Source organism: Lygodium microphyllum, chromosome 29, assembly GCF_053477565.2.
Source record: "Lygodium microphyllum isolate KBCC chromosome 29, Lygodium_microphyllum_v1.1.10, whole genome shotgun sequence".
Classification (NCBI taxonomy): domain Eukaryota; kingdom Viridiplantae; phylum Streptophyta; class Polypodiopsida; order Schizaeales; family Lygodiaceae; genus Lygodium; species Lygodium microphyllum.
Genome location: NC_141163.1, coordinates 71,647,163 through 71,672,203, shown reverse-complemented (window position 1 = coordinate 71,672,203; position 25,041 = coordinate 71,647,163). Strand labels below are relative to the sequence as shown.

Here is a 25,041-nt window from a genome sequence, read left to right as displayed (position 1 = left end):
GAGAGGAAAGCAAAAGTAAACGACTGATTTTCTTCAGTTCTTTGCATCTATAAGATATTGAGACAAGGCAACAACAGTAAATGACAAATTTTCTTCAGTTCTTCATGAAGAAAGTCTAAATTTTCTCTCTTCTTAACATTATCTCTCATCTCCCAGTATTTCTACAACCTTGCTCCGAAGATTACAGCATTGAGATCACCACAGGCTGAAAAATCTCAAATTTCTATACTGTAAACCCTAATCTACAACATAAATTAGGGTTTAGCGACAGCCTCGAGAAGCGTACCAAAAATTACAAGCTCCAAGACTTGGATTCAATAGAGCTGAAGTTGTTTTCAATCAAATTCAGGTCGAAGGACCAGTAAATCAATGAATTTGGGCCATTTTCCATCTCCATCAAAGCAGGTGAAGGCCAATTGACTGTCCGAATTAAGGGGCAAACAAATTGAAGACTTATTGGTCATTTTAGACAGCAAGGGAAGTTGGAATACCGAAAGGGATTGGAAAAATCCCATTGTACATCAACTTCTTCAATTAAGTTAAATAAACACAAAAAGAGACACAATTTTGAGAGCCAACAGGGTGTCCAATGTCCAAGATTATATGGTGAAGTATGCATTTCAGTTTCATGAATTCGTTAATTGCTGTAAATAGTGCTTAATTAGGTTATTTACCACCCTATCCGAGGAAAGCTAGTTTCAATAATAGAGAGAGATATTTGCTATAAACCCTAAATTTCTGTAGAAATTAGGGTTTAACAATCACCTCGAGACCCATGTCAATTGATGAAGGTATCATACACTAAATTCAGCACCAAAAATTTGTGTAATTGTTAGGAAATTTACATGCCAGTCTCTTCATTGTAATTTGGGCCAGCATTTGGCCAGTTGATGGTTCCATTTGTGCAAGTTCTAGGTGAAAAATCAAAGGGCAATTGGCCTAAATTGATTGCTAATTGTTGCTATAGCAAAGAAGCTTTTGGAACACCAAGGAGATTGTAAATCTCAACTTGTACTCATTCCATTAGCAATCAAGTTAAAGAAATACCAAAAGGGGCATCAGTTTTGGGACCAATGTCAAAGATTATTAAGGTAATTAGTGCATTTTAAGTTATGTCCATTTGTTGATTGCTGTAATTAAGTGCTTAATCAAGGAATTACCACTCTCCCTAAGAAGGAATGGTAATTTCATTGTGCAAGATGCAAATACGCATGTATCAATGAGATGTTATTGGAGAAGCATAAATAGTCTGTGGCACTCTAACAGTAGACAATATATTTTGAAGAGTAGATGATCATTAATTGTGGACATAATAGAAGGGCAACCAGCACCTTGAGCGAAAGATGGCAATGCTAATAACACCATGAAACTAAAGGGAAATAAGACTGCCTAATTCAGAGATTGATCTGACCAGTAGCATAGACCATGAACTTCAGAAATCAATATAGCAATGCAAGGACATCATTTAGGTTAAAATTTGGTGACACCATACATTTCTACATTCACACTAAACAAGTATTACTCACATCTCATGTACTCCTCTTAAGCAATTTTTTTCTTTACAAGACTTCTTTGTTTCATTTGAGGATAATTGACGTGCATACCTTGCTTTTAAAAGACAATTCTTCATTTGTTTCTTTGTGGCCTTCCCTTGTCATAGCTACCAAATAATCAGTTTCATCCATTTGGTCAATCTCTTCCCCTGGAAGTGGTAAAACTTTAGATTGTGATGCTGCCTGAAGTCGTTTGATAGTCTCAGCATATTCAGGAAGATAACCTTCCTTACTATCATCGATAAAAGGTGATAGATGTGGTGGAGGAGCCCTGAAATATAAAAACACAAATTTCTCTCAGTGCTGTCAAAATGCATCATTTTAGAGCAGCATCTAAGACTCAGTATTTCAACACAATAGTTCCAACATCCTTCAATCCTGTATCTAAAAATCAAAGATACAGTCTTAAAGGCACACAGCACTTCATGCCAAACACATGCACCTGACACTTATATTCAGAGTCTTAGACAGTACCATAAAGAGATGAGATAATAACTGAGGGTTCAGAAACCTCCTTGCACAAGCATGCACCTGATTCTATTGAACAGCAATTGTAAAGTAATAAAATACTTAATTGTATTTGATCCAAAAAATAGCACCACACCATCAGACTCTAGAAAGTTCAAAGCACATTTATATTAGTTGGCACTATCAAATAATAATACGTTTCTAAAGATATAATCAATGTATAAGCAAATGTGTGAGTATGTCCATGATTATGCATGCACTATGTATATAGCTAATGTAGCTTGTGTATGCCTCTCTTTTGTTTTTTTCCATAATGAGTTGTTTATATTAACTACGTTTCATTCTTATTTCTTTCCTTCCTCCTCCTCCTCATTCTTCTTGTATTAAATACACATACTGTGATCATGAAATACAAGAGTTAGAAGAGAATTTGGTGGTTAAATCTGGCTTCCATGACACATGGAATGTAGACTAACTCAATCATTGAGCATCCACCATAATTAACTACACATACAGCTAAGAGACCAAACAGACAGCAGCATGCCAAAAAGCGAAATCATCCCTGGAAATGAGGCCTGCATACTGTATCACCTGAGCTTTTGGCTTCCATGACACATGGAATGTAGACTAACTCGATCATTGAGCATCCACCATAATTAAATACATGTATAGCTAAGAGACCAGAGAGACAGCAGCATGCCAAAAAGCCAAATCGTCCCTGGAAACAAGGCCTGCATACTGTACCACCCGAGCTTGTGGGGTGCGAAAGAGAACCTCAAAGAACCCTTTCAGCCTATCATAAATGTCCTCCACCAGAGGAGCCTGTACTTGTCCATTTACATCTTCCTTTAACAAATCAGCACATGAAAGCATGCCTTCAAGCCAAGCCCACATATGAGTGATGCAAGGAATGCGACTAGTGAAGTAGAAGATGGCAGCCCACTCATGAAACACTGCAATTTGCTGCAATACAATATTTGAACCCAGCACCACTACCACTTGTTCATTGTCCAGTAAGGCGGATGCCTTCCCTCATTTGCATGAATGTACTCACTCATCAAGCTATTAGCTTCACCACCCTGCTGCAAGAATTCCAAAGCGCTCATGCCCGTGGGATCCACCACTATCTTGTGGCAATTGCCAGCTTCATCCCCTTCAACATCCTCGTGAATGTCCTTCGCTCAAGACTCCTCATCAAAATCCAAATCATCTTTACCTTCCACCTCAACCAAGTACTGGTCAATGAAATCCATAACAATGCCACAAGGGGTCTCAATTTGTCTTGAGTTGTATTAGGGCTGCGTCAATCTAACCTTGACCTAAATAACACCAGCCACCTACCTCTATGCCTGCAATAGCCAATGATTCTTTGCACTCGCCTCTAGTCTATGTTGTGCCCACAATAGTTTCATTCCCCCTCCTACTACGGATAAAACCGAGGTCTACCGGGTAACACCTTGGACTGTCCAAATGCGACTATTCACATGAAGTGCTACACTCGCCCCCAACCTGTTTACACTATCATGTCTATCTTGTCCCTGTGTGTCAACCCTATCACATCAATGTCTAACACAACTTCCCTGTTGCTTGAGCTACTGTGTAGTACCATTACCATTGCCTTTGGTCACACTCGTCAAGATTGCCAGCAAGGTTACAACCACCTGTTGGGTCACACTCAGGTCTGCAAGTCACGCACGTATGCTAGGTATCTCTCGGGTTTGAAGGTCGCATAAGAATGCGGGTGACAGCCCTTGCAATTGTGAAGGTCGTGCTAGCTCCACAAGGCACATTTATGCAGATCGTTGCACTTCTCTCAAACCATGGCTGCTACACACATCAGTCAACATCTCTCTACCTAGAGTCAACTCCTCTACAAATGGCATCAAGCTGCAAGCTTGTGTTTGCATTCTAGGAGGATCTCCACCATCTGGCCTCACCTCTTCCACATCTCCCATCGTCCCAACATCTACATTTGGTAGATTTGGAGGGTCTTCTGCTACTGGCATCAACACCACACACAACTGATACTTGCATTTTGCAGCCTGCAACTCCTCTTCCACTTGGCATCAATCTTGGTGCTCGCGTTTGGCAACTAGAACCTTCTTGACTTTGGATCAATCCATTTGACACTCTTTAGCATACTAAAGGTTGTGTTTTGTATCAACAGGGTTGGCTCAATTTCAGCCCTCAGCTACCACCCTCCTAGTAAGCACTCCGCGAAAATTGAGTATAGCTGGTAATCATCTTCCTCTCCTCTGACAACCTTAAAGAACTATGTTTCACTCCCTCCGAAATTGCCCTTCACCTTCAGCATACACCTTTCATACATTATTGCTTGGAGAACTGTCTTTTGCTCCCTCTATAGTGCAAGGTTCCTATGGGTGTTGTTAGAGCTTCAGCTCCATTGTATCAGCGTTGTCACTTACCATGATTCAATGCTTCATCATCTTCTTCTTATGTGGTTTTCTAAGTTCCTCTTTTCTCTCAATGTTGTCGTACACTATGTTTCTCTATTGTCTCTCTAGTTTGCTTTTACAGCAATCATTTCTTAACATGGCATCAGAGTATACCCCATTTCTTGACCAAGGGAGGGGCTTTATTGGGGATAAGAAAGAGAAAGTATAATGGAATATGGAGCTTGTCTACACATGTGATTGACTCAAATACCCAGAGTTGGATATATACACTCCATGAGATTTGAAAAATGCTCAAAATGCAAATGAGAACATGTATAGATAAAATGCTAGGCACTATACAAGAGGCAATGCACACTGATATAGCACAGATGCTACCAACATGCAAGGCTAAAATGGAAGGATAGTTCTATGCACAATTTGTGTCATGAAAACAGGACATTGAAAGGGCCATGCATGAACAAAATGTTGTCACAAGTACATGAATTTATGCTTTGCTTAGCATTTGATTTAGTTATTAATCAAATGTGCAAATGTGAGGTACACATGTTGTGCAAGTTAGTTAGTAGTCACAAACTAGGCGATGCTTGTTCGTGACAAATTTAGGCCTCCTAATAAGTTATACCAATCAGGTACTAGGTGGTGCCTAGTAATAAGTTATATTAGTCAAGTACCAATGAGTAGTTAGAGACTAGGCAATGCTTGTTCGTGGCAGATTTTGGCCTCATAATAAGTTATACTAGTCAAGCACTAGGTGGTGCCTAGTAATAAGTTATATTAGTAAGGTACTAGGTGATATCTAGTGACACGATTCGGGCTTGAATATTTTATTAGCCATTAATGTGAGTGACAACATTAAGAACTAGGCATTAATTAATTCATAGTTGCCAATTCAAGTACTAATTAATGCTCAAGATTGCTTCAATAACAAATTGGCCTAGCCAATTTAAACTTTGCTTGGCATAATTATTTTTCCAAGTTAGAATTAATGATTGAGCTGGAAATTGCATGAAAAATGGATAAAGACTAATTGCCACTTAGAAAAACTTCTCATGCAAAAGGTGGGAGGGTTGTTTGGGGCTGGAGGAGAGAGGGAGAAGCTGATATTCCATCATAAGCTGCCAAAAGAAGGGATTTTGCTGTTGGCAGCTGCAATTTTGGAGCAAATCCCAGCTGAAAAATGCCACTTTCCAGCTCGCAACAACCACCTGGAAGCCCAAGAGGGCTGGCAGCTGCAGATTGAACTCTACTGGGACTAGCGACAGCTGGTTGAGCTCCATACTAGTCTTGGTTGCTGATTTTCAAACTTCTACAGCACGACAGCAGTTGATTTGATCAGACTTTGGCAATGAAACTCCGAATTTTCTCTTTAGCTTCCTCTATATTCTCTTGGTCAATTCACAGCTTTGTCAAGAGATTTCAGCCAATTTCAGTCCCATGAGGGTGCAATTGAAAATTTTCTGCCGGTAAACCCTACTTTACACCAGAAATTATGGTTTACCAGCCACCCTAGGAAGAGTGCTCAGAAATTGGCGCCTATTACTTAAATTCAATTGTAGAAAATTTGGGCAGTTCAATGAATTTCAAGCGGCCGGCCAATCAACATTGAATTTGGTGCAAAATTGATCATACAACGAACAAGTTGAAGGCCAATTGTCCCTCATCAAATGAAGGGGCTATTCGCTTTTGGTAGCAAGATGCATTGGATAGTGAAGGAAACCGGAGTCAACTCTAAGTGTACTTCGTCCAATTCTAATAGAAGCTAAAAAATACCAAAAGGGGCACAAGTTTTTGGGACCAACCAGGTGTTGAGTGTCCAAGATTGATCGGTAAGAATTTCATTTCAGCTTATGGGAATTTTATGCTTGCTGTAATTAGTATTAAATCAAGCCATTACCACCCATTCCCAAAAGGATTGGCTAGTTTCCAAGGTGATCATCACCGAGTTGAGAGCAAAACTTAAAAAATGCATGCGAGACAATCGAAAATAGCAAAGAAAGACATGTCCGAAAATTATGTTATGGCAGAATTCCGAGAGGGGTTGAAAGAATATAAACAGCATATAGAATTACATGTACGAGAGCAGGGGGAGATCACCCCAAAGGTACAAGATGAAACGAACAAGATTTGTGTCTACATGGAAAAAGAAATTAACTCATGGACCAAAGTGACAAAATAAACAAAAGCACAAGTGATGGAAACTATGCAATGGATTGATTTAGTTAGAAAACAAAAACTATCACCCATTTATAAAGTGGTGGTCAGAATTCCACTCTTAAGGAGGTGACAGATTGTAGAGTGTGCTTTGTTGTGTGTAGTGGCGTGGGCCAAGAAAGCCAACCCCTAGAAAGATGCAAAAGCACTTGGGGCAAAAAATGGATGCAAATGAGCTACCAAATATGGATGTGTGGCGTATGCATACTTGGATAAAGACCTTGCTCCAACCCAAGTGGCACATAGAAAAGAGCACATGTCTTGGGTCCTTGTGCAAGGAGAGGAAATTTGCAATATATCGTGATGAACAAGTCATTATTCCGAATCGTTGATCTAAATGAGGGTGCATGAAACCAACCTTCCTTCCGTGGATGGGAGGTAATTCCCTAACTACAACTTAGTTACAAAAGCAACATTTATTACAAAACTGAGGGATGCAAATTAACTCACAATCTTAAACAATGGACACCATGTTGACCCAAAAGTGGCCCCCCTTTCGGTATTTCTTTAACTTAATTCAAGCGGATGATGTACAATGGGAATTTTCCAATCCCTTTCAGTATTCCAACTCCCCTTGCTTTCCAAAATGACTAGCAAGCCTTCATTCTAATTTGCCCCTTGATTCGAGTAGTTATTTGACCTTCACCCGCTTTGATGGAGATGAAAAATGCCCCAAATTCATTGATTAGCTGGTCCCTTCACTTGAATTTGACTGAAAACAGCTTCATCCCTGTTGAATCTAAGTCTTGGGACTTCGATTTTTTGGTACACTTCCCGAGGCTGTTGCTAAAGCCTAATTTTTGCTTTGGATAAGGGTTTACAAAAGAGAAATCTGAAATTTCTCACCCTCTGGTGATCTCAATACTGTAATCTTCAAATCAAGGCTATTGTAGAAAGACTGGGAGATAAGAGAGAATGTGAATGAGAGAGAAAATCTAAACCTTCTTCGCAAAGAACTGAAGAAAATCAATCATTTATTGCTACTTCCCTGTCTCAACAACTTGTAGATATAGTTGCCTGCTGCAAATTCGTCTTCTCTTGCTCCTCGCTGCCTCAGAAGGTCCTCCAATGGCAAATCAAAACAACAGCATCTCCTGTATCTCTCTTGCAAACTAAATGCGCTAAAATGCCTCTCTCCAACCTCTAAAGACGTTTTTTAGTCTTGCATGGGCATTTTTAACAAGTGGCAACTTTTCCAAATTGTTTTTCCAGCATTTACGAATTTTCAGTCTTTAAATACTGAAAACTAATCTAATAATTATTTCAGTAACCAAAAAAATAATCTGACTGACTAATAATTAAATTGGCTAGGCAACTTTCATTCCTGAGTATCTCTGCATCATCTTTGACCATCAGATTGGCATTAGGTACCGTTAAACATCACTTTTCTGGTGTCACCAACTAATACTTATGGCCAAATAAATGGCCTAGGACAAAAATTGACACCAGGTACCACCAAGTATCTGTGCAACATAACTCATAGAAACTTTTGCCTTTGACATTGCGTAATTTCCTTGGGCCCCATGCTCGTAAATTTACTCTAACCCCAATTACACCTCACATGTGCAACATTTACTCAACCATGTGATTAAAAAGTAATCCACATGTTAAGTGAAGTTTTCAAAATACATATCCTCATGACAACCCTCATCAATGGTATCATAACATATGCTACTCTCCACAAAGCCAACTCAATACCACTCAATATTAATGATCTTACACCCAAAACCAACATTAATTAATCAATCCCCAATGATAATTTAATCAATGCAAATGTACAGTATCACAGCTACAGTAAAAACCATACCCATCTGCATACCAAACATAGTAACTAGTGCACTGAATAGTGATCTCTTGGCAAATATACTATCAGCTATAGTATCTTGAATATATGTTGAATACATCTGAGATCCACTACATCTAGAGCTGGCAATCACTAATGAGGAGTGGTGTTAGCTTCCTCACGACCACAAGTAATACTCAGGACTCCAACTTTGCATAATCTAATTGAGTCCGAGCTAAAGTCGGCTCTAATTGGAAAGCATCAAGGTAAAGCTACAACAATTGATGAATATTATACACCTTCACCAAGTAAATTTTGGAAACCTTATCCCTGATCCTTCGCTCTTTGTGTGGCAAAATTTTCTTTGGTATCAATATTTCATCGAGCTCTTCAACCTTAGGTTGAATTTCAGCAAATTCGTCTTCTGACATATCACCATGAAAAGGCCTAAGCAAGCTCACATGAAAGACATAGTGCATCCACCAATGTGGAGGCAAATTTCAGCCTATAGCATGCGTCACTGATCCTCTCCAACACTTGAAATGGTCCATAGTATCTCATAGACAGCTTTGGATACAATCGCTCTTTGTCCTTCATTTTTTTCAGCCGTGCCTTTTCAAAAGACAGCAATACATAATCGCCCTCTGCAAAGTGCAAAGCATGTCTATGACGATCAGCTGCCCTAATTTTCAGCTTTACTTTCAGATTTACCCTTTTTCTCAACATTGGCCTCAAAGAGATGTGGCTTGGCATCACTATCTTGGAATCTTGCATTCTTTCCACGCAGCAATGTGTCGACTGTAGTAGAAATTTCTATAAGCTGAGACATGCTTAAAACAATGAACTTAATGCAAAAATCCTGAATACCCTTTCGCAAACCACAAATATACTTCTCCACCTGCTCATGGAGACGTTTTGTGCGATAAGAGGTAACTGGCAGCAGTGCATTCCAAGACTTCTTATTATGCTGATCCAAGTTCTTGCAATCTTTGGAATTCAACTAATCCAAACTGTCATAATGTCTACTTCAAAGGTACTTGTCAACAAATTTGAAGCAAACATTTGCTTACACTGGACCCAAGTGGTACATACTTCCCTTGAATAAGAAGTGTAGACCACCATTGCAATGATTCCCTTCCAAAATATGTTTGCCTTTCGTATCTTAGATGCCTCTGTGAAGTTGCCTCAATAATAGATTGCATCAAACTGCTGAATAAAAACAAGTGCTTTCAGCCTATCTTGTACATCACTAAAAGGCTCAAACTTCACACTTTTGTCAAGTTCATCATAGTCCTTCGATGGACCTATGGGAGGCAAGTTATCATAAATAGACTGCCGCAAGGATGCATTTGTTGTACTTACATGATAACCAACAATATCAAATGCTCCTAGATGACCAACAACAAATTTTTATGCTCCAACAATCATTGGGGGTGCAAATACATATCCATATGGCTCGGTTTGTGCCCCAAGCATCATGCCTATACTACCATACATGGGATTAGGCATTCTACTTGCATTACCTAGATACATTGGGTGTTGTGAGCCATGCATTGGCTACAGCATACCATAGGGATTCGAGCCATACATTCTCGTATGCGGTGCCTATCCATCCAAAACATGAAAAATGGTACCAGCACCAAAGTATCCTTGCTGTCCCATGCTTGTATGTGCATAATTACCTTGATGCCCATGTTCTCATGGATTGACACTACCAAGTTGAGCCATGCATTTGCACTTGTTGCCCCACAAGTACCAACTATTTGTGCTCATTAGGCATTTTGGGCTCTTCCAAAGAAGAGCTTAGGCATTTTCTTCAGTTCTTGTGGCTATCCCGAAGCAATAGAAGGTGTCTTCTTCTCTTTGCCTTTGTTGTCTTTCCTTAGGGCATTTACAAATCGAGAAAACTAGGGATCCTTTGCCAATTCAACAAAAAGATGTGTTGTTATACACATTTGATCCTTGAAGCTATCATCGAATTCTTCAACCCCTTGCTGGCATCAACCTCTTTATGCATTTAAGTGGCAACATTTGGGTCATTTTCAACATTCTCAGCTTGTTGTCCATGCTAAAGACCATGCCCAACATCGGTCATTGCATTTCCCTCTTCACCATGTGACTGACCCCAAATTGGCAGTCAATTGGCTTTCATTCGCTTTGATGCACATGGAAAATACCCCAAATTCATTGATTTGCTGATCCCTCCACTTGAGTTTGACTGAAAACGGCTTCAGCCCTGTAGAATCCAAGTCTTAGAACTTCCAATTTCTAGCATGCTTCCCAAGCTGCTGCTAAACCCTACTTTTTGCTGCAAATTAGGGTTTATAGCAAAGAAAACTGAAATTTCTCAACCTCTGGTGATCTCAATACTATAATCTTCGGAGCAAGGCTGTAGAAAGGTTGGGAGATGCGAGAGAACGCAAAAGAGACAAAAAATTCAGACTTTCTTAGCAAAGAATTGAATAAAATCAATTGTTTACAGCTACTACCCTGTCTCAACAGCCTATAGATGTTGTCACTTGCTGCAGATTGGTCTTCTCAAACCCCTAGTTGCCTCAAAAGGTCCTCCAATGGCTCCAGATCAGACCAGCGGCATCTCCTCCCTCTCTCTTGAAGGCTAAATACACTAAAATGTCTCTCTCTAGTCTCTAAAGACATTTTCAGACTTGCCCAGGTATTTTTGACAAGTGGCAACCTTCCGAAATGGTTTTTCAGCATTATCCATAATTAAATATTAATTTATAATTTTTCAATACTGAAAATTAATCTAATAATTATTTCGGTACTCAGAAAAATAATCTGACTGACTAATAATTAAAAGCGCTAGGCAACTTCCATTTCCGAGTGTCTATATGCCATCTTTGACCATCAGATTGGCATTAGGTACCATTAAACGCTACATCTCTAGTGTCACCAACTAACACTTATGGCCAAATAAATGACCTAGGCCAACAACTGGTATTAGATACCACCAAGTACCTATGTAGCATAACTCATAGCAACTTTTGCCTTTAATATCCCACGATTTCCTTGGATCCTAGGCTCGTAAATTTACTCTAAACCCAGTTACACCTCATATATGCAGCATTTACTTAACCATATGATTAAAAATTAATTCACATGTTAAATGAGGCTTCGAAAATACATGTCCTCATGACAATGCATGGTTGATGAGATGTTAATTTACATATGAAACTGTAATAGAGTTCTTTGAGCAAACGTTGGTTATTTTGAGAACAATTTCAGCAATGTAGATATTGCCATGTATACTCAGATGCATGAGTGATCCATAATCGAGTACATATAGTACATAGAGATGTTAAGGCATGATACCTCATGGATCCAAGTATGCAACCATGGACCCAAAGAGTTGTACATAGCAATTTGCTATTTTCCACAAACCAATTCTAAGTATACACCATCAAAAAATGCAACAAAGGAGTCTCTTACATACCATTGTAGAAGAATATTTTACCATTTGCTAGTATGGGTGATACATTGCTAGTTAGAGATTTTAAGACACGCACAAGTACTACCCAAACAATAATGTATGCCACACATGAAGTCATGAAACCAAAGATTGTCCTAGAAGATACGAATATATGAAGATCATCATGTGACACTCGAGAGATAACAAAGTATGGTAGACATTTCTTCGCATTGGGGAGTCCACATAGGATGGTCATCTTTGACATCATGTCTCAATGATCAAGGTTCAAGAGGGCTTATATTGGGTGTAAAGATCCTTTACACACTCTCCTATATATATATTACTTCATATATATAAACCCACCCTAACATGTGTAAGTGTATCGTACCCTAAGTATAAATACATTCTTTTTTTCTTTTTATGTACCACGTTGGTATACAACCATCTGACAACTCACTCTCTCTATCCTTTAGAAAACATTGTTCAGCTCTAAGTCCTTGAACTCCTCGATTACTATACCTACTATCAGCTCTCTTCCTCAATCTGCTTCCATTTCGTGTCAGCAAACTGGTATCAAAGTTATTGGCTCACACAAGCAAGCAATCGGTCTGTCAGGCTATTGAGGAGTAGACGAGCAAGTATCATGTGACTGACTCGTCGTAGGCAAGTGTAACAAACGACAGTCGCAGCGTCAACAGTCGGGTCAAGCGACTGGTCGTAGACAGGTGTAACAAACGTTAGTCACAGCGTCAACAGTCGAGCCAGTCGACTCGTCGTAGGCAGATGTAACAAACGTCAATCGCAGCATCAACAGTCGGGCCAAGCAACTAGTCGTGGGAAGGTGTAACGAACATCAGTCACAGGCTGACGAGTGACGGGACTGCATGAGGAAAAAGACCTTTACGACAGGATTGGCCAAGATTGCGTAATGGGGCGATCAGCATGACGGGACTGCAGGCATGTGACATAATGAACGGGCTGTACGGGGCTGCACGATCGACGGGCGGAAGGTCAATGGCATTTTTTGTTTAATTTTTCATCACCTTGTTTTTTTCCCTTCTACCACGTGATCACACCTACAAGCACAGAGTGCAAATCTGTGCAAGACTGGGTCTTAAAATTTGGGGCTTTTTCCAAATCTGGCACTTGACATATAGTGCAGTGATCTCAAGACCATAAGTTGCAGACATTGAGTACACAGGTCTCAAAAATTTTTGGGGATTCTCAAATGCAAGTGAAATTTTTGCTTGGATGAGCCAATTTCTTGGAAATTGTGCACTGCTGGACCCGAAATTTGGGGTCTTTGCAAAAATCGTGAAATTCCTGCAACATTAGTTCGCATTTGATGCTCGGGATGATGTATTTATGCAATAGGAGCAAATTCACTACATAAATTTTGGGGTTTTTCACATCGGTAATGTATTTTTTGAGTTGTGTTGAGACTGGACAGTGAAATCTACAGCAGATTCACTGCTGAGTGGGAGTCTTTATAGTTTTGGATGCTTCAAATGTTGAAAAATGACAGTTTCTCTTGGTACATGCATTGCTGAATACTCATTATGCAGTAAAACAGTGGTAAATACAGCATTTGGGTCATTGCATTTGGAATCTTGGTGATGTACTACTAAAGTGGAGCTATCCTTAATGCAAATGTATCAGATTTGATTCGTGCACATCTTGTAATCAGTACTTGAGACTGAAATTTGCAGTAAATATGTCCTTCTTGGACACTTTGGAAGTACAAGAGTGTGTACTTGCTTTTACAATTCAGAAACCTTGCTATCGGCTGAAAGCATTCATCCCGTTATTGCAGTTGTGTATTCCTAAAAATGGCTGGCAATGCATCTACATTTGACACAAGAAATCTCTTTGAGATTCGTAAATTTGATGGAAATGGTTTTGATCTCTGAAAAGATCGTATGCAAGGTATACTTTTTCTAAAGGATTGTGATAATGCTTTAGAAGAACATAAGCATGTTGCTTCGTCAGATGAGGATTGGGCTAAGATGAATAAAAAGGCCATTACTTACATTAAAATGGCCGCCACAGATGACATCTTGGTTGATATAAAGGGGCTTGATACTGCCTATGTAGTTTGGGAAAAGCTTAAGGCTACTTATGAGAATACAACTCCTATCAATCAGGTACATCTCATGCGGAAGCCGATCAACTTGAAGCTTGATGAGTCCGAACCTGCTTCAGAGCATTTAAATGCTTTCACTGGTATTTTGAGTCAGTGAGTTTGCCACCTTTTAATCCTAAATTGAGGGCTATATTCTTGCTCATGACTTTGCCCGATTCATAGGAAGCATTGGTTGTGTCATTGAGCAATAACCCTAACTTGACATTTGTTGGTGTGTGTGGTTCTATTCTGAATGAAGAGATTAGACGCAAGGCAAGTGGGGAAAACAATGGATCAGCCTACAATATAAGAGGAAGACCTGAAAAAAGATATAATGTTGCAAATAAAAACAAAAATCGTAGCAAAAGCAAGGGAAAACAGCAAGATGTAACTTGTTATCAATGTGGTCGCAAAGGGGATAAAAAGCCCGATTGCAGGTACTTTAAAAAGGAACAAGAACGTAAGAAGCAGGCTAATGCAAAAGGCGAAAAGAATGATAAGGATGGCAGCTCTACTCCTAAAGAGATAGAAAAAGTAAATGCGGTATCTAGTGTTGTTATTGAGGAGATAGAAGATGATAAAGATGCTGATTTGCTGGTTGCATTTTCAGATCCGCTTGCTATGACAGTGGAGGACATGTATATCACTAAAACAGATGTGATAGATGCTTTATTGTCAGCTCATGATGATTTGACACAATCGTGGATTGTTGACAGCGGTGTTTCTTTTCATGTAACTCCATCTCTCAAGTGTTTTTCTACTTATGCAGAAGGTAATCTTGGAAAAGTCTACCTTGGCAACAATCATGCATGTGATATTGAAGGAATGGGCACCATATACCTGGCTCTAGAAAATGGTCACGAATTGATTATTCATGACGTTAGGTATGTTCCTGGCATCAAGAAGAGCTTGCTTTTTGTTGGGCAACTTGACAGCAAAGGTTACTTCACTACTTTTGGTGGTGGCATGTGGAAAATACAAAACGGATCTATGCTAGTCACTAGAGGTGGTAAAAAGGAGACTCGGTATTATCTCTACTGCAAGACACTTCTTGGAAAGTTTATTGCAATTGCTGAAGTACAATCACAAATGGAGTTATGGCATAAGCATCTTGATTATTCATGACGTTAGGTATGTTCCTGGCATCAAGAAGAGCTTGCTTTTTGTTGGGCAACTTGACAGCAAAGGTTACTTCACTACTTTTGATAGTGGCATGTGGAAAATACAAAACGGATCTATACTAGTCACTAGAGGTGGTAAAAAGGAGACTCGGTATTATCTCTACTGCAAGGCACTTCTTGAAAAGTTTATTGCAATTGCTGAAGTACAATCACAAATGGAGTTATGGCACAAGCATCTTGGACATATGAGCCAAAGGGATATGCAGGCACTCTCTTCACTTGGAAGAGTTGATGTGAAAAGTTCAAAGCTTGACTTTTTTGATGACTCTATTTTTGGTAAACATGTAAAGAGTCCCTACTCTCATGGAGCCTCTAGAAAGGCATGTATCTTGGATCTAGTCCATTCTGATGTTTGCACCATGCCAATAAAAACTCATAGTGGTTTCAGTTATTTTGTGTCTTTTATTGATGACCACTCTAGGAGGCTATGGCTTTTCTTGCTTAAACAGAAAAGTGAGGCATTGGATGATTTTAAAAGGTTTTATGCATTGGTTAATACTCAAAAAGGCCTAAAGTTCAAATGCATAAAAACAGATAATGGGGGAGAGTATGTATCTAAAAATTTCGATAAGTTTTGTGGTGACAATGGGATTAAACAAGAGCTTACAGCTCCTTACAATCCATCTTCTAATGGTGTGGATGAATGAATGAATCACATGTTATGTGAGAAGACTCGGTGCATGTTGTGCACAACTTATCTCTCACAATCAATTTGGGGAAAGGCACTCAAAACTGTGGTGCATATATGCAACCGATCTCCACATCGTGCACTTGATAGTGGCATTCCTGAAGAGGTTTGATCTAGCAAACATGCTTCATATGACCACTTAAGACTCTTTGGCTACGAATGCTATGTACTTGTACATGTTGATAGCAGAACTAAACTTGACATGAAATCTCATAGAGGCATCTTCATGGGTTATGGAGATGAAGGTGAAATGGGCTTTCGAGTTTGGGTTCCAAGCATTAAAAAGGTGCTACGCAGCCGCCATGTGATATTCAATGAGTCAAAGCTCCTAAAACATGTCACATCTAATGACTCAGACAAAAAGAAAGTTAAATCTCAGCATGATCAGTTGCTACAGCAACCATTGGCCACTGAAAATTTAGATCCTTTTGATGCTGATTATGACAATCAACGTATCATCATTGAGCCAGATGAAAACAGGCAGCAACAGGAGGCTGAACATCAGCTTGAGCACCAAAATCAGCATGCTGAAAATGAATTACAACAACCTGAAATTGTAGTACAGCAACCTGAACATGCAGTTCAGTAGCCAAACAATGAAGTTGTTGACATTCCCTTGGATGTGGATCCACTACCTGATAACACAGATCATTGGGTAAGAAGGTCTACACGTGTTAAAAGACCTATAGAAAGGTTTGATCCTTCTTTGGACTGCATTTTGCTCACAAATGAAGGTGAGCCTCTTACGTATAAAGAGGCCTTATCATGTGAGTTAAAGAAAAAGTGGAAGCTAGTTATGCAGGAAGAAATGAAGTCATTGTACCAAAATGATACTTGGGACTGAGTAAAATTGCCCATGGATAGAAAAGCCATTCCTAACAAATGGGTCTATAAAAAAAATTGTGTGGATGGCAAACCCAAATACAAAGCCAGACTTGTGGCTAAGGGCTATACACAAAAGGAGTGCATTGATTTTCAAGAAGTGTTTTCTCTTCTTGTCAAAATAACCACTCTTCCAGTGCTATTTGCCATTGTAGCATCTATGGATCTTAAACTTCATCAAATGGATGTTAGAACTGCATTTCTACATGGAGATCTGGAAGAAGAGCTGTATATGAAAAAGCCCGAAGGCTTTGTTATACATGGAAAGGAGCATTTTGGTATGTAAGCTTAAGAGAAGCTTGTATGGTTTGAAACAAGCTCCTAGACATGGTATAAAAATTTTGATGCCTTCAAGCTCTCACAAGGTTTTAAAAGGGGTAGTGCAGATCATTGCTTATATATTAAGAAGGCTGATGATGGAAACCTTATTATACTTAGCATAAAATCTAGATTAATACATTGAAAAGGCAGCTGAATTCAGCCTTTTCTATGAAGGATTTGGGTACAACTAATCATACTTTGGGCATGCGTGTCACACAACATAGAGAGCAACAACTCTTATTTCTCTCACAAGAAAAGTACATCAGCAAAGTACTTGATCGTTTTTCTATGTCTGATGCTAAGCCTCTTGGTGTACCTTTTCCATCCTACCTTAAGCTTAGCAAAGCAGATTGCCCAAAAGATGACAAGGCAGCCAATACCATGAAGGGTGTTCCTTATGCTTCAGCTTGTGGTTCACTCATGTATGCTATGGTTGCTACTAGACCTGACATTGCTTATGCAGTGGGAGTTGTAAGCAGGTTAATGTCCAACCCTGGAAAAGCACATTGGGAAGCAGTGAAATGTATCTTACGGTACCTTAAGGGCACACAAAGAAAATGTGTTTGCTATGAAAAGGGTACGTTGGTGACTTGGATACTCACAAATCTACTAGCAGGTATATCTTTACCTTGACGGGTGGGGCGGTTTCTTGGTACTCTAGATTGCAAAAAATAGTAGTACTCTCTACCATTGAAGCTGAATATATTTCAGCCACTGAGGCTTCAAAAGAAGCAGTTTGGCTTGGTCGTTTGGTTAAGGATTTTGGGCTGCCCACCAAAATACATATACTTAGATGTGATAGCTAGAGCATTGTATATGTCTGGCTAACAATGCCATGTTTCATGCACGTACCAAACATATTGATGTTCGGTATCCTTTTATCAGACAGGTTCTGGATGATGGTCTAGTCACCCTGACTAAGATCACATCACAAGATAACCCTGCAGATGTTCTTACTAAAAGTCTTGCAAAGGCTCCACATGAGCATTGCATTTGACTTGTGGGAGTTGGTTAAAGGTTCGCTTGGGACCTTTAAGTGGAAGGTTGTTGGGTGTAAAGGTCCTTTGCGCGCTCTCCCGTGTATATATTACTTCATGCATGTAAACCCACCCTAACGGGTGTAAGTGTATCGTAAGTATCAATACATTCTTTCATTCTTTGTGTGTACCACACTGGTACACACCCATCCAACGACTCACTCTCTCTATCCTTAAGCAAACACCGTTTAGCTCTGAGTCATTTAAATCCTCGATTACTGTACTTGCTCTTAGCTCTCTTTCTCGATCTGCTTCCGCATCGACTCAACAAACTGGTATCAGAGCTAATGGCTCATGCAAGCAAGCAATCGCTCTGTCAGGCTATTCAGGAGTAGACGAGCAGGTAGCTGAGCATGTATCAGGCGATTGATTGGTTGTAGGCATGTGTAACAAACGACAATCGCAGCGTCAACAGTCAGGCCAGGTGACTGGTCGTAAGCAAGTGTAACAAACGTCAGTCGCAACGTCAACAGTCAAGCAAGGCAACTGTTCTTGGGAAGGTGTGACGAACATCAGTCTCACAGACTGACCACTGATGGGACTGCATGACGAGAAAGACCTTCGTGACAGGACTGGGCGAGACTACGTGATGGAGCGATTTGCGCTTAGATGTAGCAACCCCAAGGGGGATCGAGAACAATAGACTATTTGATGGGGTCACCCTTGTTCTTACCAATTATCATTAACTTTACCCTCTCAGGTAGACATATTGATTTAGCAATAAATCATTGCACATTTAAGTTTTATAACAATAGGTGGTTGCACCAAGAGCTCACTCGCCACTCCAATTTCTAGATACCCTAGATACCAATTTCTATAAGAGACAACTCATGTATATAGAATTACAATACATGATGATTGTTTACTATGGACCTATACTACTCTTTAGATGAGATTATAACAAGGTTGGGAGAAGTTTTCTATGCATCAGCAACCCATGCCGTCCCTCATACTATGGCTTCTTCCACCCTACCACAAAGTATTTAAGTAGTATATGCGTAGTGGAGATCCAATGTTTAGTAATGGCAATGGCACAAAGAGAGAGAGAGAGAGAGAGAGAGTGTGTGTGTGTGTGTGTGAGTGAGTGAGTGAGCAACAGTAAAGAGTAAAGAGAGAGAGAGAAGTGCACGATGTGGGGGTACAATGAGTTGTGTACCTCTTTTAGGTTTTTTAGATAGATATATGAAAAGTACAAGTGCTAAGGGTGCTTTAACGCATGAGCACATATAGAAGGCACAATGGCCCTTTATTTTCAACGACCTCCCACCTAAAGGTAGCGTGGCTTAAGGTTGAAGAAAAGAATTAGCTAAATCTTAAGTATATACAAAGCTGAAATACATATCCTATCCAACTCCCATCATCTGTTAGCAATGAGCAAGCTGCTCTGGTAAAAGACCCTTTGTGAGAAGATCTGTTGGGTTATCATCTATATCTACCTTGACAAGCTCCATGCTCTTGCTATCAAGTATCTCTCTAATAAAGTGCTACTTCACCTATATGTGCTTTGTCCTTACATGAAAGACAAGGTTCTATAACCAGCCTTCCTTCCATGGATGGGTGGTAGATCCATGATTACAACTTAATTACAGTAACAAACAATTAGTGTGAATCTGAAAATACAAATTTACCTACTGATCTTGGACAATGCACACTTGATTGGTCTGAAAATTGGCGCCCCTTTCGGTATTTTTTTAGCTTTATTGAAGAAAAAGTTGATTTAAAATGGGATTCTCCCAATCCCTTTCAGTATTCCAACTCCCCTTGCTGTTCAAAATCACCAGCAAGACTTTAATCAAATTTACCCCTTGATTTGGGCAATCAATTGGCCTTCGGCTGCTTTGATGGAGATGGAAAATGCCCCAAATTCAATTATTTGCTGGTCCCTCCACTTGAATAGGCTATAAAAAGCTTCAACCCTATTGAATCCAAGTCTTGGAGCTTCCAATTTCTAGCATGCTTCGCAAGGCTGCTGCTTAACCCTAATTTTTGCTAAAGATTAGGGTTTATAGCAAAGAAATCCGAAATTTCTCAACCTCCAAGGATCCAAATGCTGAGATCTTCGAAGCAAAGTTGTGAAATGTCTAGGAGATGAGAGAAAAGCTATAGAGAGAGAAAATTCAGAGTTTTGTCACAAAGAATGACTGAAAATCAGTCAAATGCAGCTGCTGCCCTGCCACAACAACTTATAGATGCAAAGAACCGAAAAAAATCATACATTTACTGTTGCTACCTTGTCTCAACAACCTGTAGATGTTGTCTTCTGCTGTTGATTGATCTTCTCCTGCCCTTGGCAGCTTCAAAAGGTCCTCCAATGGCTTTAAATACTCATTTAATCTAATAATTATTTTGGTACCTTGAAATTCTCAAATTACAAGGTGGATCTTCTTCGTCCCTTAGTCAGCATGGAGCTATCTTCCGAGATTGAATACAAGCATATCCTTATGGTTCTCGACACCACACAAAGTCCGACATTCCTCCTATGCATTGCATGTTTTCATCATCTTTGTACTAGGGGCGCTTGGGCAAGTGAATAATTTTTCCACGAGGAACATTGTCCAAGTGACACCTACTGCATGAGCATTCTTCAACATGTAGCATTGCGTCTCCACCTCACTTTTATCTTGTTCCCCTTTTTGGGCCTGAGAGGGGTGTTGAGAAACCCTTCACCATTTATCTGCAATTTGCGTTTTAGTGTTTCTGCATTTTGTGTTTAGGGTTTGTGTTTAGGGTTTGCAGCCCCAAAAGGGATGCCATCCTAGGCTGACTATGTCTATTTATAGACCACTCTCTAATTCATTCCTCACGGCTGATTCCTTCAGTCTGTCACCCCTTCTCTCCAGTCTCTCCACTACCCTCACACCCCTTCAAGAGGACATTGCGGTTCGTGATTCGTGATTGTCTTCATCATCTCCCTTCTTCTACGGCACCCTTGTTCCCTTGTATCACATTCACTCCATGATTCAGAACTTCGTCATTCCATTCATCCAACTTTTTTTCTCTCCTCTTCTCTTCTCGATGTTTCGAGTTCATTCCGCGTTCCTCCCCGCAAACCCTACTTCCTCGTTGATACGTCATCTTTTGACACATTCATTCCTTGAGCCCCATAAGCATTCGGGGGTGCAAATGCAGTACCAAACATACTACTTTGTGCCCCAGACATCAAGCCAATGCTGCCATACATAGGGTTTACATATTTCCAACCATACCCAAATACATTGGGCCTTGCACTCCATAAATTGGTTGTTGCATACCATAGGGATTTGAGCCATACATTCCCATATGCGGTCATTGTCCAACAATAGCATAAAAAATCGTGCTTCGACCAAAATATCCTGGCTGCCCCACCATAGCATGCACGCTTGGCTGTCCAAAATCCATTGGATTGGCACTTCCGTGATGGCCTTGCATTTACATTCATTGCCCCGTAGGTACCAACTGTTTTATTTCATTAGCATCTTTGGGAGCTTCAAATCAAGGGTTTGGCATTATCTTCGGTGCATCTAGCTATCCCGAAGGTATAGAAGACATCTTCTTCTTCTTGCCTTTGCTGTCCTTCTTTGGAGCGTTCAAAAATCGGATAAATTGAGGATCCTTTGCCAATTCAGTAAAGAGATTTGCTGTTGTCCTCATCCGATTCTTGAACCGGTCATCAAATTCCTCTTCACTTTGCTAGTCATCAACCTCCTTATGCCCTCAAGGCCGTGCATCTTGCCCAATAGCAACATTTTCAGCTTGTTGTCCATAATCTGAGCCTAGGCATTGCAATTCTTTCATTCCCATGTAAACGTTCATACTAAGAGGCATCATGATTTTGCTTGAGTCCATCTCAGTGTATGAACACATATTGCTGTAATTTCTCAACTGAGAGTAAAAATCAGCATTAGTACAAAGCTTTGGCTTGCAATCAGGTGCCTCAGGCCCATCAAATCAAGGGATTGAGTAGTATCACAGCAATGAAACCATGTGACCAGCCTTCCTTCCATGGATGGGTAGTAGATCCATGATTACAACTTAATTACAGCAGCAAACAATTAGTGCAAATCTGAAAATGCAAATTTACCTACTAATCTTGGACAATGTACACCCGAGTGGCCCAAAAATTGGCGCCTCTTTCAATATTTCTTTAGCTTTATTGAAGAAGAAGTTGATTTAAAATGGGATTCTCCCCCCTTGATTCGCGCAATCAATTGGTCTTCACCCGCTTTGATAGAGATGAAAGTTGCCCCAAATTCAATTATTTGCTGGCCCCTCCACTTGAATAGGCTAAAAACAGCTTTAGCCCTATTGAATCCAAGTCTTGGAGCTTCCCATTTTTGGCACGCTTTTTGAGGCTACTACTCAACCCTAATTTTTGCTACAAATTAGGGTTTACAGAGAGAAATCTGAAATTTCTCGACTTCCAAGGGTCCAAATGCTAAGATCTTTGGAGCAAAGTTGTGAAATGGGTGGAAGATAAGAGGGAAAGCTGTAGAGAGAGACAATTCAGAGTTTTGTTGCGAAGAATGACTAAAAATCAGTCAAATGCAACTGCTACGCTACCACAATAGCTTCTAGATACAAAGAACTGAAGAAAATTAGTCATTTACTGCTGCTGTCCTATCTCAACAGCTCTCCTATCCCAACAGCTTGTAGATGATGTCTCCTGCTGTTAATTGGTCTTCTCTTGCCCTTGGCAGCTTCAAAAGATCCTCCAAAGGCTGCAAATCAAACCAGCAGCCTCTCCTCCCTCTCTCTTGCAGGCTGAATTTATAAAAATGTCTGTCTCCCACCTTTAAAGACGTTTTTCAGTCTTGCATGGGCATTTTTGAGTAGTGGCAACCTTCATAAATGGTTTTTCCAACATTTTCTATAATTAAATATTAATTTTCATCTTTAAATACTGAAAATTAATCTAATAATTATTTCAATTTCCTTAAAAATAATTAGACATGCCAATAATTAAATTAGCTAGGCAACTTCCATTCTCGAGTGTCTCTGTGTCATCTTTGACCATCAAATTGGCCTTAGGTATCATTAAACGCCACTTCTCTAGTGTCACCAACTGACACTTATGGCCAAATGGATGACCTAAGCCAACAACTGGCACCAAATACCACCAAGTACCTTTGCGGTATAACTTATAGCAACTTTTGCCTTTGACATCCCGTGATTTCTTCAAGTCCCGGGCTCGTAAATTTACTTTAACCCTAGTTGCACCTCACATGTGCAACATTTACTTAATCATGTGATTAAAATTTAATCCACATGTTAAGTGAGATTTCAAAAATATATATCCTCATGACAAGTTCCATGCTAGGATGATAGCACTCTGACTATCACAATGGAGGATAAGGGTATCAATAATACCAAGCTCTCCCACCAAATGTAAAAACCATAAAGCCTTCTTGCATGCCTCAATGGCAGCCCCATACTTTGCCTCTATAGTACACAATGCAACATACTTTTGTAGCCTAAAAATACAAGAAATTGCCCCCTTGTGAAAGTGAATACATACCTTAGAGTAGACTTCCTGCAGTCAGCATGACCAACATAATCTACATCCGTAAAGCCAACATTAGATGCCTTCTCCTGTCCAAAGCAGATGCTCGAACTCTTTGCATATCTCATGATACCTTTCACTACTTCCCAATGCTTTCTAACAAGATGTGTCATCTACCTACTAACCACTCCCACCGCAAATGCTACGTCAAGACGTGTAACAACCACCTTTTGGTTGTTACATACATGTCCTCATGCATATCACCATGTAAGAAAGCAGTCTTTACATCCATCTATATCAGTTCCATATCCTCACATGCAACCAAGCCCAATATGGTTTGCAAAGTAGTCACCTTGACTACATAAGAAAAAATTCTTGTCAAAATCAATCCCATATTCTAACTTGTGCCCCTTTGTAACAAGTCGTACTTGTACTTTAACGAGAAACTTAAAGTAACCTTCATCTTGTAAACCCATTTGCATAGTAGGACTTTCTACCCCTTGGGCAAATGTACTAAATTCTAAGTACCATTCTTTTTTAGAGATTCCATCTCTAACAGCATAGTTGTATACAATTTCTTGTTGTCCTCTCTATCCATTGTTTCCTTGAAGCATGACACTTCACCACAATCTATTAACATGACATAATCAACAACATAATTTGCACCTAAAACAAACCTATCTAGCTATTTGGTATTTCTGGTCGAACTATGGACCCAATGAACAATGTTTGCTAGTTGTTCAGCCTGCAAATCTGCATTAATAACTTGCTGTTCAAATGGTTCAGCATGTTATCTTATCTGTTCTGACTATTCTAATGGCACATTTTCTTCCTGAAATTGTAGTATATCATGGCATCATTCATTGCATAATAGGGTCATTTACAACAAGTATTTCTTGTTGTACAACGGGCACTCTTTCCTATCCTACAAGTATCTCTTCTCAGAACACAACCCTTCTGACTTCCTCTGTCTTTCTGAGCAGTTTATACATGCAATCTTCCCAAAAGATAGCATCATTGCTGCATACAATTTTCCTTCTCTCAAGATCCCATAATCTTTATCCTATTTTACCCTCATCACCATATCTTGGAAAAATGCATTTACAGGACTTTGGCTCCCATTTGTTGTGTTTGTCTTTGCATACATACACAAAAGCCTCGCAGAGTTTGTACATTTATATATATTTGAGATGCAGGGTTGTCTCTAGGGGGAATAATTTTTTTAATCACATTTATTGATGATGCTACATGCATAGTTTGGATTTATCCGATCCATCGTAAAGATGAGGATTAGATAAGTTTAAAAAATTCTTCGTACTTGTTGAAAATATGACCAACAAGACATTAAAGTGTCTTCATTGTGACAATGGTGAGAAATATGAGTCAAAAGCCTTTCAAGCCTTTTGTGACAGCAAAGGGATAAAGAGGGAGCTCATTTCCCCTTATAATCCACCGAAAAAGGTGTTACA

The 25,041-nt window shown here is 39.7% G+C and overlaps 1 protein-coding gene across 1 annotated transcript in view; it reads right to left on the bottom strand.

Moving 5' to 3' along the window:
- LOC148010778 (pescadillo-like protein) overlaps positions 1-25,041 on the bottom strand; it is a 73,742-nt gene that overhangs the window by 18,786 nt on the left and 29,915 nt on the right. Inside the window, exon 12 of the mRNA XM_087671321.1 lies at positions 1,605-1,824. Coding sequence (XP_087527447.1) covers positions 1,605-1,824 — 220 coding nt within the window. The remainder of the gene's footprint in view (positions 1-1,604; positions 1,825-25,041) is intronic.